Consider the following 13,968-nt stretch of genomic DNA (forward strand, 5'->3'; position numbering starts at 1 on the left):
AGATTGAATTTAGAATTCGCCAGGTATGAGGAGACCTCAGGGTGAGCACCCAATCACCTCTCAGACGTGTCTTAATTCTGACAACAGATATGTTAGGACCAAAAATTGCGAGATAACTAGTAATTCTTTTTTTCTGGTGCAAAAGGGGGAAACTGAGGCATGGTGTAGTTAAAAGACCAAGGTCACCGGGTCAGTTCTTGAAAACTTCAGTCTTAAGAATCACCTCGTTTGAGCTTCATTTATTGGTACCAAGGATTGAAACCAGGGGCATTCAACCGCTGAGCCACAGACCCAGGCTTTTTTATATTTAACTTGGAGGCAGGGTCTCGCTAAGTTGCCTAGGGTTTCGTTAAATTGCTGAGGAGATTGGCTTTGAACTTGCGATCCTTCTGCCTCCTGAGTCTTTGGGATTACAGGCCTGCCTGGCTCATTTAATTTTTTTTTTTTTTTTAAGAGAGAGGGAGAGAGAAGAGAGAGAGAGAGAGAGAGAGAGAGAGAGAGAGAGAGAGAGAGAGAGAGAATTTTTTAATATTTATTTTTTAGTTTTCGGCGGACACAACATCTTTGTATGTGGTGCTGATTATCGAACCGGGCCACAGGCATGCCTGGCGAGCGCACTACCGCTTGAGCCACATCCCCAGCCTCTGGCTCATTTAATTTTAAAATACAGATTCTTGAACCCCAACTACCAGAGATTTTTAAATCAGTAAATCTGGTATGTATCCCTGGAGTGTGAGTGTGTGTGTGTGTGTGTGTGTGTGTGTGTGTGTGTGTGGAATCCAGGGCCTTGGGCATGCTGGACAGTCATGGGATCTTTATTTGAATAAACTTCTCTGGTGATTATGATGGAAGAGATTGTAACAGACTTTACACTTTACATTTTTTTTTGTTTGTTTGTTTTTGGTACTGGGGATGGAACTCAGGGACACTACCATGGAGCTACATCCCCAGCCATTTTTATATTTTATTTTGAGACAGGGTATCAGTGAATTGCCTATGCTGGCCTTGAATTTTGCGATCCTTCTTGCCTCAGCCTCTCAAATTGCTGGGATTACAGTCCTGCACATCCTTGCCTGGCTTGCACACCATTCTGGAAAAACACTGAGAAATAAACATAGGAAAGACTTCTTTGACCTGTCCATTTTGTGAACCTAGGAAGTTCTAAAGAGAATGAAAATTCTGGTATCATTTTAGAAAGCTAGAACCAAACACTATGCACATTTTGTCTCCTGCTGATACATGCCACATTTTTAGCTTCAGTTGGCATGTCATGAGTGTTTTACTTAAATCCCATATTTCCAGTCCTTTTTATTTTTATATGGAAAGAATAATGTAGACCATCTTGCACAAAAGAGAATGTAGGTTGTTGTTTTGCTTGAATTTCTGTATGTTTCTGTTTTAATTCCCTATTTAAATGTATATTTTCTGTAAATATTGTACAAGGAGAAAGTGCCAAGGATCCAAAGAAACTATTTTGAAATGAAAAGTCTCTTCCTGGTTTAATATAGCCTGACAGATGGACACCTACTACACTCAGATTTCCTTCTCTTTTATTTTTATGAATGATAGAAGGAAGAAATGATTCATCCATGAACTCAGAATTTTCATGTCTTTGTTAAAGGAAGTAAAGGTTTATCAGGGAATTGGTAAAATCTCCACACCTAGTTATATAAAAGAATAGATCCCAGGATTTGGGGCAGATCCTTCTGGACATAAAATTGAGTTTCTAGACTAATTGTGTTTAGCTATTTTCTTACTTCATCATTATTTGTGTCTGTGGAGGGGAACTATAAAAAGGGAAGCAGGAAAAGAATGGATAGAGGGCATTTAAAAAAATTTAAAAATATGGTACTCAGCCAGATATAGTGGCACACACCTATAATCCTACCAACTCTGGAAACTGAGGCAGGAAGAATGCAAATTTGAGGCTGGCCTGAAGAATCTGGGGAGATCCTGACTCAAAAAATGAAAAAAGCTAGGAATGTAGCTGAATGGTAGAATGCCCCTGATTTTAATCTCCACACACACACACAGCTATTTTCATTCATCCTAGTTTAAACTGTTAATTCCAAGAAAGTTATTTATTTATGTGCTTATTAATGTCTTGTATTCCATGCAATGACTAATAAGGAGCCAAGAAGGCCCAATTAGAGATGCTTCATCATCATCATCATCATCATCATCATTATTTTGTAGTACTGGGGATTAGAACCAGGGCTTTACATATGCTATGTAAGCACTCTACCAATGAGCAACATCGCCACCCCTTTCTCATTTTTTTTTTTTTTGACTTTGAGACAGGGTCTTGTTATATTGCCCAGGCTGGCCTTGAACTTGACATCCTCCTGTCTCAGTCTCCCAAGTAGCTGGGATTACAGGTGCAGGTTATCATGTCTGCCCATTCATTCTGAAATGACAGTTAAATTCCACTTATTCACATCATGTCTGGCTCAGTCGTAACTCACTTGTCTAGCATGCATGAGGCCCTGGTTTAATTCCTAGCATCCAAAACTAAATAAATGAAATTGCACTTATCTTTCTGTGTTCAGCTCATGTGACATCACCTATGGGAAGTCCTTTACTCCTCTTAACTGTCAGTACTTCTCTCTTGTGTCTACTCTGATCAGCATTTTATAGTTAACTATGTTGTATCCCTTATCATGTTCTTGATTGTAGTTTTATTTAACTTTATAATCTTTGGCATTCTTTGTGCCCAGCACGATGCTTGGCACATAGGAAGTTTCTTTCTTTTCTTTAGTGACAGTAGGATTGAACCCGCAGGGTCCTTTCAGTTTTTTTTTATTTTGAGATAGAGTCTTGCTAAATTGCTTAGGGCCTCGCTAAATTGTTGAGGTTGGTCTTGAATTTGCAATCCTCCTGCCTCAACCTCGAGAGTCTCTAGGATTACAGTCTTGGGCCACGAATCCCGGCAGGTACTGTCATTATTATTAACACTAGTATTTATAATAACAAAAGAGAATTAATGCTATATATCTATTGATATTAATACTAGAAAAAGAACCATAAATCAAATAAGTCCATAAAGGAGTCCTATTAGTATTTCAATGTTTGTCTGCATTGTTGTTAGTACTCTAACAATCTATATAGTAGTAACAAATGCTAAGAAAGTCCGGACTTGGCAGAAACTACAAATCCCACAATCCCATGCTCTTAGTTGGGCGGAGGGTAGTGGGGGATAATCGTCGCACCCGGATGTAAGTGAAAACTACGTTTCCCAGAGTGCATCACTCCTACTTCTCCAGTATAAATACTCCATCCGGGTTCTTAGAGATGCTGTTTGGCGACTCGTCGCCATTCCCGGAGCAGCTCGCCCTCGGCCTAGAGGCGAGTGTGGGTCGCTGTGTCGGAGACATTCGTCCCCGACACCAAGACAGCCAGCTCTCTCTCCTGCCCCGCGGCGGGAGAGCCTGTCCGGCCGGCCGGCGGGGCTCGCGCACCCTCCCTCGCCTCCCCTTCCCCTGCAAGCCTCCGCCCCGCCAGGCCCGGCCCGGACTCCCGAGCCCCGGCCTACTCCTCCTTCTTGGTCACCGCCGTCGCTGGGCTCGGTAGCCCCGCCTGCCGCTTCTCCTCCCAATTTGAGAAGCCAAGGAAGGAAACAAGGAAAAATGTCGCCATGAAGGCCGAGAACCGCTGCCGCCGCCGACCCCCGCCGGCCCTGAACGCCATGAGCCTGGGTCCCCGCCGCGCCCGCTCCGCTCCGACCGCCGCCGCCGCCGAGGCCCCCGTTGATGCCGCAGAGCTCCCCCAGCGCCGCCGCCACCGCCTCCGACATGGACAAGAACAGCGGCTCCAACAGCTCCTCCGCCTCTTCGGGCAGCAGCAAAGGACAACAACCGCCCCGCTCCGCCTCGGCGGGGCCAGCCGGCGAGTCTAAACCCAAGAGCGGTAAGATCGGGCCCACGGGAGCGGGCTGGGGGCGACTGCTGTCTTGTTGGGTCCCCTAGGGACAAACCACACTGTCTACTCCAGTTCCTTTCTCACCACCATCTTCAAGGCTCAAATTATTTACAATTAAGTTAATCAGCACCGTACAGCGTGGTTTACGTGGATCCTTGCATCAAAACTTAAAACAGCTGGTAAAGTAGTAGATGCTATTCCTTTCCCCATTTTGCAGATGAGTTTTGAAAAGGGTAAGGTCACTCAGCTGTGAGCAGGCCTTGAGACCTGGTTTAACTGACTCATCAGTCCATGCTCTAAAAACTACTAAGTTTGTTGTACCTTTATGTTGAATTAGCATTGGATAGTATTCAAATTTAAACAAGAGAGGGTAGGGCCCAAGGACTTTTCAAACTCAAGTCTAATATTTAAAAATCTGACCCCGGATACGGTCCTCATCTTTCAATGGTTTTATTTAATATAGTTAATACAGTTTTATTTAATATAGTTAGCAGTGAAGAGTGCAGACTCTGGATTCAATATTTTTTGGTTCAGGCCTTGAGTGTCCGAGTTTCCTTATCTTTCAAGGTGGAACTAATATATTAAATAATAGTTAAGAGTACCTGACACCTGTTAGGCACCCAAAACATTATGCCTGCTTTTGTGTTTTAACAGGGAAGATATTTCTGGTCATATTTAAGTTGTGACCATATGATAGCTGGCATTTATTGAGGGCTCCCATGGACCAAGTACTAGTCTAGGCTAGTGCATCTGTTATCACTACTCTAGTCATTAACAGACTTGTCTGGCAAGGTAGAATTGTTCCTATTTAAGGAAGGAACAAGCTGAAAAGGTAGAATGTTAGGAGTTGGCAGAGTCTGGAGTCTGTTCTCCATCTTATTTCAAAGCCTGTGTACTAGTTTCTTCTCTTTTGTATTTCCATTATATTAATGGTACTAGAAAGGTGTTTTTGGTGAGAGGGGGGGTATTTGGCAGAGGGAAACATTTGGAATCCTTAAATGTAGAGGTCCAGTTGCTTAAAACTTAAGATTAAAAAACTGGAAGGCTAACTTAAACTCTAAGGTTTACTGATGAGTTCAGAGTTTACCAGCTGGTTATGACAAACTTGTTTACCTGGTGTGCCTGAGGACTTGTAGAGGTTGCTGATGGAACTCAGGTGGAAACTGCTTGTCTCCATAATAAAGTAATGCTTTAAATATTTAAGGATTAGCATAAACACTCAGGCCAATCAGGAACTTGTATGTAGACTAATTTGGGGGTTTTATACGTGTGGATCTTTATCATGATCCCTCCAAAGACTACGGATAGTGAGTCCTTTTGGCCAGTGTTGGAATTGGTTTGGTGTGGTTTGCGTTTTTCTCAAGGCAGATAATAGCTTTTCTTTTGCACTCTGTTTTCCAGGTATGATAGTATATAATGATTTGGATCTCCAACTATCTGAATTCTCAGTTTTTCTAGGACCCTTCTTTAAGCCACTAACAAACATTCATGAGTCAGCTGCAATAAATTTTATTGTTTAAAAAGTTTATTCCTTAGTAAGCAGTAGGTGAAAGCTTGTGATAACCCAGACAAAACAACAAAAATTGAGGTGTCTAAGGCATTTTACTCCTATGCCCTTTGAATGTTTAATGGAGCTGATTATCTAACTGTGAATTCTGTTATAGCTTGACCAAAGCAAATAATTTGTCAGTGTTTTCTTGTTTTTTTGGTACCAGGTATTGAGTGCAGGGGTAGTCAACCACTGAATCACATCCCCAGCCTGTTTTTTTTTGAGACTGGGTCTCCCTAAGTTGCTGAGGCTGGCTTTGAATTTGCAATCCTCCTGCCTCTGCCGGCTGAGCTGCTGAAAATTACAGGCATGCACCACTGTGCCCAGCTAAGTGTTAATATTTCTAACAGTTAATTTGGATAGGTATTGTTTGGTTCATTCTCACTTTTTATTTTCTTGTCCTGGAGATTGAATCCAGGAGCACTTTACCTCTGAGATACATCCCCAGCCCTGTTTTGAGACAGGGTCTTGCCAAACTGCTGAGACTGGCCTGGAACTTTGGATGATCCTGTCTTGACTTCCCAAATTGCTAGGATTGTATGTGTACCTCACATGCCTGGTTCACTCTGACTTTTTAAAGTGATTTCTGTGTGTGTGTGTTTTGTTTTTTAAGTTGTAGGTGGACACAATACTTCAATCTTTATGTGGTGCTGAGGATCGAACCCAGTGCCTCTCAAGTGTTAGGGGAGCACTCTACCACTGAGACAACCCCAGCCCGATTTCTGTTTTTTTAATGTGGTTAAATACTACAAAGTGAACTTAAAACTCTGGTTCCCTTTATTTATTTTGGTAGTGGGAATTGAACCCAGGGGCACTTTATCACTGAACTATATGCCCAACCTTTTTTACTTTTTGAGACAGGGACTTGCTAAATGTCTGGAGTGTCCTCAAATGTGCCACCATCCTGCCTCAATCTCTGCATGTGATTACAGGCTCACCTTCTTAATTGGAAACTTCTGAGGAAGAAAAAATTTGTGTCAAGGATGTTAGATTTCATGACGTATATAAGTGTGCTCCCAGGTGGCATTAGTTTTTAAGTGTTTGTTAGAAAGCTTGACCATGTTTGCCCTTGTCAGCACCTACTTTCTTGGCTTGAAGCATGTTGCTTTGGCTGAATATACACTTCTATACCAACCACAATGTACCGCTTGCATTTAGGAATAGCTTGCATTTAGAAATATAGTTTATGGGAAGGGATTAAAAGATTAGCAAACTGGGGTGGGGTTTTGGCTTAGCGGTAGAGCCTCACCTAGCATGCTCGAGGCCCTGGGTTCAATCCTTAGCACCACATAAAAAAATAATAAAAATAAATCAAAATAAAGATATTAATGTCCTCCTACAACTAAAAAATAAATATTTTTAAAAATTAGCAAACTGTCTATATTGGCTGATTTTTAAAGTTGATCTGAAGAGTAGCAAATGCTGCCTTAAGGGCATTGTAGCTGGGTGGGGCAGGGTGGCAGGCACCTGTAATTCTGATATTTGGGAGGCGGAGGCAGGAGGATAGCAAGTTGGAGGCCAACCTGGGCAGTAGTGGGCAACATAAGGAGACTCGGTCTCAGAAAGCAAAATGATGGGGGAGGGGATACAGCTGATGCCAAAGCTGTTACAACAGATACTTAGAACCTTTGATACAATGACTCAGAGATGGTTGTGCTAATGTAAAGGTACACTCGGGTTTTGCATAATTTCATGAAAAGGTTTCTGAAGTATTTCAAAAGCTGACTAAACACCTGATATAGTTGATCCTGTGGGAATTATTGAAAGGACAGCCTCAAATTTTAGAGTACCTAGTTAAAGGAAAAAAGGAGGGTGAGATGCAAAGACATAGTTTGCCTTTTTTTAAGGTAAAGAACAAAAGATTTTTTCATACTTAAATATTTAATCGTTTTCTGTCTCCTACCTCATGAGGAAAAAACTCTTTTGTTTCTATACTTTAAATCATATGAGACACAAATGGTCATTTGCTTCCTAGCTACATAGCTGCATTTCCTTGAGCCTTTGTTTCTGTGGTTGGCTTATTTGTGCTTCATTTGTACACAGGAAATGGATAAATTTGGTACTGGGATTTTCTTGATCTTTCCGACCAGAATTGCATACCACAGTTTCTTTGCCTTGGCTAATTGCTTCAAATATTTACAGAACATTCTTTTTCTTGAGTATACTTCTATAGCTTTATTCCAGTAGGGCTAACATGCTGTTCTTATAACATTTCAACAGTGAATATCCCATGAATATAAAACTCAGAGGAGATAGTTGTTTAGTGAGTGGAGAATTCATAGAGAAAGTAAAGAGAGGCAAGAAAGAGGCTAGACAATTTATAGCCTTAGAGTGGACCCTGGCCAGGAACTAGACTCTTGCCCTGGCACTGTCATGGAGGTTAAGGGAAGGTCAGTTATTATGAAGCAGTTATTTTGAGGTTGGTGGTATGAAGCACCGTCCTGATACTCTTCCTGTTATTCTGGTAACAGAAGCTAGGTTACTAGGTAATCTGCTTTGAAGAATACCTCTGAGTTGTAAGTGGACCTGGCAGTTTTGACTTTGAAAATTGTGATTTTAAAGCCTTCAGTAAAACCACTTAGAAAAGTTATAAGAATTTGAGGGTCTGTTGGCTGGAGTCCTTGATGTGGCTTAATAAGTTGGAAGTTTAGTGGGTACTCTTGTCTAGAATGATTTTTATTTATTAGGCTTTCAAATCAAGGTAACTGTGTGCTAGCCACTATAGTAAACATCTTAGAAGTTTTTTCTTATTCAGTGAGGAAGGAGGGTAAAGTATTAGTCCCATTGTACAGGTGAGAAAACCAGGGCTTAAGAGGCATTAGAGTTGGTTTGTCTAAGTAAATTCTTATGGAATCTTAGGAGACATTTATAAATATACTTTATATAATAAACTCACTTAGCAAGCAAACTTATTGGCACATGCATCGGTCCTGATACCACCTCTCTCTTCCTTTCATTCAGAATTACTAATTACAGCTGGATTCAATTTGTTGTCAGTTGATTCTGTAGTAAGGCCATATGTTGCCCCTCTGGAGGTGCTTGTCAACCACTCTGGATGATGGGTAAGCAACTTGCTTGTGATTACAGCATGAATCAGCAACAGAAACTTCCTGGCTGGTATTCTGACCTCTAGGCTGTGCCACCTGTTAGAACTAGAGCTAGAAATGTTGATGATGCCAAATAATTTTAACTCTGGAAAACTCATGCCCCTTAATGGGGGAAGAGACTGCTGTTACTTTCCATTTGGGAAGTGTGGAAAAACTAAGACACTGGATTGTTTTTAAGTCTTTTGTTGACCCTGAGAGCCAAAGTTCTGGACTTGAGCCATTTAACTAATGCTCTTGTCCGTTCTGGATTGTGTCTTAACATTATTTATTCTTAGCACTTATTCTTAGCTCTGTGCATCAGAATCTCCTGAGGACCTTTTTTTTTATTTTTTTGCTACTGAGGATTGAACCCAGGGATGCTTTCCTGATGAGCTACATCTCCTACATCTCTAGTCCTTTTTGCTATTTGAGATAGGGTCCCACTAAATTGCTGAGGCTGGACTTGAACCTGAAATCCTCCTGCCTCAGTCTCCTGAGTTGCTGGGATTACAGATACAGGCCACTATGCTCAGCCTGAAGACACTTTTTAAAAATATTTGTGGGGCCTTTTCCTGGCAATTCAGTCTGATTCTTTAAGTCTGGATTGGGCCTTAGGGTCCTGGGTGTGCATAATTTTAAAACTGGAAGAGAGACTTTGTTGTGCAGCAAGGATTGAGAGCCATCATGCTGAGGTTTAAAACTTCACCATAAAACAAAAAGAATAAATTCTTTTTTTAAACGACCAAAAGAAAAATGTCGTCATAGACATTTTTTCCCAAGAACTTGACTTTTTTGTTTTCCAAAATCTAAAGTAGATCATCTCATTGCTTCTATTAGAGAAAAGAGCGTGAATTCTGTATATATATTCTGGCAAGCTGTTTACAAAATATCTCAAATAGCACTACTAAATTTTATCTCTGGGTCCCAGGCAGGACAGTTCCTTCAATCTTTAGCTACTTACTGCCTGGATTGAGAGATAAGAGCCACAGTCTCTTGAGAGGTCTGACTTGATACCCTCAAGTAAGTAGAAGATGAGGAGGGAGTTGATTTTTAGCCACTAAAATCACAAATTCTTATGTGATCTGTCATATAATCTGATTTAGAAATGAGCAAGCAGTTCACTGTCCACCAGAGAGCATTTCTGTAAGTGTTATGAAATGGTTTCCTTACTAGTGTGGTAATAAATGAAGAAATGAAAACAGTCCTCTTGCTGAATGCTAGTTTATTTTCTTAAGCTCTTGCAGTGTAGAATTTGGCTTCACCTAAATTTGTGGAAACTGAAGTGCCTTTCTGGTGGAGGATCCTCTGACCTTTTTTTGTGTGTGTGCTGGAGATCCAACCCATGCATGTTAGGCAAGTGCTCTACTATTGGGATACATCCCCAGAAAGGTGCCTTGTTTGTTTGGGGAGTAATGAGAAGTGAATCCAGGGATGCTTTGCTACTGAGCTATATCTTCAGCCCTTTTTATTTTATTTTATTTTGAGACAGAATCTTGCTAGGTTACTGAGGGTCTCATTAAATTGCTGAGGATGGACTCAAACTTGTTTTTGCTTTAGCCTCCCAAGGCTATGGAATTGCAGGTGTGTGCCACCGTGCCTGTAGACAGGTGCCTCCTTCTCTCTCTCTCTCTCTCTCTCTCTCATTACTGGGGATTGAACTCGGGGGCATTCAATTACTGAGTCACATCCCCAGCCCTATTTTGTGTTTTATTTAGAGGCAGGGTTTTACTGAGTTGCTTAGCACCTTGCTGTTTCGGAGGCAGTCCACTGTCCTGTCAGTCATTGGGATTACAGGTATGCACCATGGTGCCTGGCCTAGGAAAGTGCTTCTCTTGAAAACAAGTTGAGTCAAATGCAGGATCATATGAAACAGCCTTGAATGATGACGTTTGGGGAATGTTTTTTTTTTTCCCCTACAATGCTGGGGAATTAAACTAAAGGCCTTGCGTGTGCCAAGCTATTATTACTTAGCTTTATGCTCTCAGCCCCTGTTTTCTTTGTATGTCTATTCTTATAAGACTTCATTGTTATCATGAGTTGATGTGGAATGGGGTTAAGAAGAATGAAGCAGGAAAATGGCTGAGGTTAGTTTTCAGTGGTGAAGAGTTGGGCTGGGACTGTAGGCAGAGTGCTTGCCTAGCATGTGTGAGGCACTGAGTTCAATTCTTACACAACATAAAAACAAAATAAAGACATGCAGTTCATACACAACTGGGGGCGGGGGAAGAGTTAGCCTGGAGTTCTGTATACCCTGAATTCATTTATATGGGAAATTTTTTTTTTTTAACAGTGCTTGAGATATTGACCTTATGTATCCTAGGCAAGTGCTCTCACCAAGCTATACTCCCAGTTCATATTTGAAACTTTTCATGAAACTAACTTCGTTGGTTGAGAATAAGGCAAAATGTGAATGAGACCCGAAGCTTTACTTTTTGTTCGTGTGTGTGTGTGTGTGTGTGTGTGTGTGTGTTTGCAGGGCAGGGGGCGGTGTACTGGGATGAGAAACCAGGGGTGCTTTACCACTGAACTACCTCCCCAGTCTTTTTTTTTTTTTTTTTTTTTGAGACGGGGTCATGCTAAATTGTCCAAACTTGCCTGGAATTTGAGATTGAGATCCTCCTGCCTCAGTCTCCTGAGTTGCTGGGATTACAGACATGTATTACCTGCCCAGTTTAGCTTTACTTTCTAATTGCTACCACTGGTGCTGTGTTTGCTAATTGTTGCCAACCGAGGAGTAGGGAAAAGTTTAGTTCTTTAGGTTAAAACTCTGGTCACTCTCCCTGTTTTATGGTCATTAGTGGATTAAGCCTACCCTGGCTGTGTTTCTGTAATGGTATATTCCATTTACATTGCTGCCATTTCATGTTATTGGTTCAATTTCCAGGTTGTAGTTGGTTAGGTTTGGACAGGATGGCTTATCTCTCATTTATCCCATTAGTTGATTGAACTCATATTTCCTTTTATTTGAATTTATTTAGTCTGCTGTAAAGTAAGCTAGTGAACTTACTTATCTGGGAAAAAATTCTTATAAATATTAGTTTTAAAAATTACTCAGATAAATCTTCAGAACAACAATTCTATGTAGTTAAGTCATAATCTTAGAGGTGAGGCCTGAGCACAGGAATCCCTTAAAAAGCTCATCTGAATGATTCCTGTGAATGACAGGATTGAAAACCAGTGTAATAGGATGAAAGTGAATGGCTCCATTTCCCCCAAATTAACTGTCATTAACAAGTGTGGTGTATTTCCTTGGTTTACATGGATCTATTAATTTATATACTTTTAATATAAGCAAGATGAAACTATATTTGGGAGAGTAGGAATCTTTGTAGTTTCTGAAGTTCATGCTGGAATCTCTTAATTTTATAAATTATCACTACCAAACCCTTAATTCTGAGCATAAAACTGAAGGATCTTTTTTTTTTTTTTTTTTTTAATTTAATGAAAAGTCCTCCAATTTCAGTTAAGCTCAGTGCGTGCCTATTCTATAGTCTCAGCTGCTCAAAAAGTTAAAGGGTGAGTATAGTTTGAGCCCAGGAGTTCAGGCCTGCTCTTTGAAAAAGCCACCCTCACTTTCCACTCTAAATTTTTGCTTTTAGTCATTAAATTATTATGTAGACTGGTTCATATTTCCATATTGCAATAGTATAATAATAATAGGGTGATTTAGGAAAAACTTTGTTTTTGGTGGTACTGTGGGCCTTGTGCACATAGGCATGTACTATACCACTGAGCTACATCTTCAACCTTCTTCAACCTTTTTCTACTTTTAGTTGTATATGGTTCTCAGATAGGTTTGGTTTTATTATTATTTTTTTTTAAGTTGGTAAACTTAGCATGTATGAAGTATGCTCATGAAGGTTCTTTAATTTGGGACAAAAAAAAAATCCATGCAGTTCTCTAGTGGAAAAATGGAGCAATGAATATAAAAAGACTCTTTACACAAAATACACATGATCAGCAGATTATAGCCTGTAATCCCAGTGGCTGGGATTGTGCCAACCCACAGGAGGATTGTGGCGTCAAAGCCAGTCTCAGTAATGGCAAGGTGCTAAGCAACTGAGACCTTGTCTCTAAATAAGATACAAAATAGGACTGGGGATGTGGCTCGGTGGTTGAGTGAGTTCAATCCCCGCAATCCTCCCTATTGCTAGTTATGAGAAATTCAGGTTTAAAATTAAGGCATTTTGATCTTTCAGTTAGAGTATTTGCAAGAGTAAAGTGAACTAGCATTCTCTTTTATAGTGTTGTTAGAACATAAATTGGTATAACAGTTTTAGAAAGCAACTTGAAGATGTGTAAAAGACTTTTAATGATCATACTTTATCAGCTAATTTCATTCTGAGAATTTGACATAGTCTATTAAAGCAGCAAAATTTTAGATGCTACCTAATATATTGTGCTGTAAATGTATGGCAGACAGAAGTCTAGGAATGGGTGAAAATGTTCAGAGTAACAAGTAAAAGACAATGTATCTTGTATGCTTGCCGTTTTACATAGAACATGTGGCAAGTATATTGAAAGGAAATTAAAACTATTAATAAGTCAGTGTTTTGTGGATACTGGCAACTTTATTTTTGGATAATTTCAAAATTTAATATTCTTATGTAATTGAAGGAAAAAAGCAAGAGACTTTTTTTTCCTTGTCCTAGGGATCAGACCTAGGCCCCACACAGGCAAGGCAAGCACTCTACCACTCAGCTATGTGCCCAGCCGTTTTTTTTAATTTGTTTTTTTTGCAATAGTTGGGATTTATCCTGGAGTTTCCCTCAAAGCCAAGCAAGTACTTTACCACTGAGCTATATCCCCAGCCCTTAGTTTAAATTTTATTTTGAGACGGGGTCATGCTAAATTGTCCAGACTCGCCTGGAACTCATGGTCCTCCTGAGTAGCTGGGATTATAGGTGTGAACCACTATGCCTGGCATAAGAAACATTTTTAAAAAGGATATAACTTGGATATAAATCAGACTCATCTAGTATTCTTTTAGAGCTCAACTTTTGTTCTGTCAATTTAGTAGCTTCTCAGTTTGGCTTCTAAAACATAAATGTTGTTTTGCTTCTATGCCTCTTGACTATATCTGCTTAAGCCTAGGTCAGCCCTTGCAGTATAGAATGTCTTCTGTCCTGCTGCCAGATAAAGTACTTTTTCTTAATATAGAATGGCTGTTTCCTTTCCTCTTTATCTGAATGGACTTTTACAAGATACATGCCTAGGCTTGTAAAAGAGACATTATGAACTGATAATCTACATAGCTTGATCTGTACTTCTATTTGTCCTGGGGGAGGGACTCCTTAGGCTATCATCAAAACAAAAATCCCGCATAAGGGTTGTCTTCCTCAAAGCACCAATGGCTGGCTAAACGCATATTTTTTGGAAGTTGTGGAAAAGTTCATTTTCTCTTTATTTAAACAC

General features: G+C 40.3%; 1 protein-coding gene across 2 annotated transcripts in view; it reads left to right on the top strand.

The window, feature by feature from the left end:
- Nucleotides 1-3,663: 3,663 nt before the first annotated feature.
- The window catches only part of Rnf10 (ring finger protein 10), a 36,669-nt gene continuing 26,364 nt past the window's right edge, over nt 3,664-13,968 (top strand). Inside the window, exon 1 of one of the 2 annotated variants that reach the window (XM_026403385.2) lies at nt 3,664-3,906. In XM_026403385.2, coding sequence (XP_026259170.1) covers nt 3,750-3,906 — 157 coding nt within the window. In that variant the 5' untranslated portion in view covers nt 3,664-3,749. Of the gene's footprint in view, nt 3,907-8,428; nt 8,530-13,968 lie in introns of those variants that run through there. The other variant, XM_026403386.2, reaches the window with a different exon arrangement.

This window comes from Urocitellus parryii, chromosome 3 (genome assembly GCF_045843805.1).
Source record: "Urocitellus parryii isolate mUroPar1 chromosome 3, mUroPar1.hap1, whole genome shotgun sequence".
Lineage (NCBI taxonomy): Eukaryota > Metazoa > Chordata > Mammalia > Rodentia > Sciuridae > Urocitellus > Urocitellus parryii.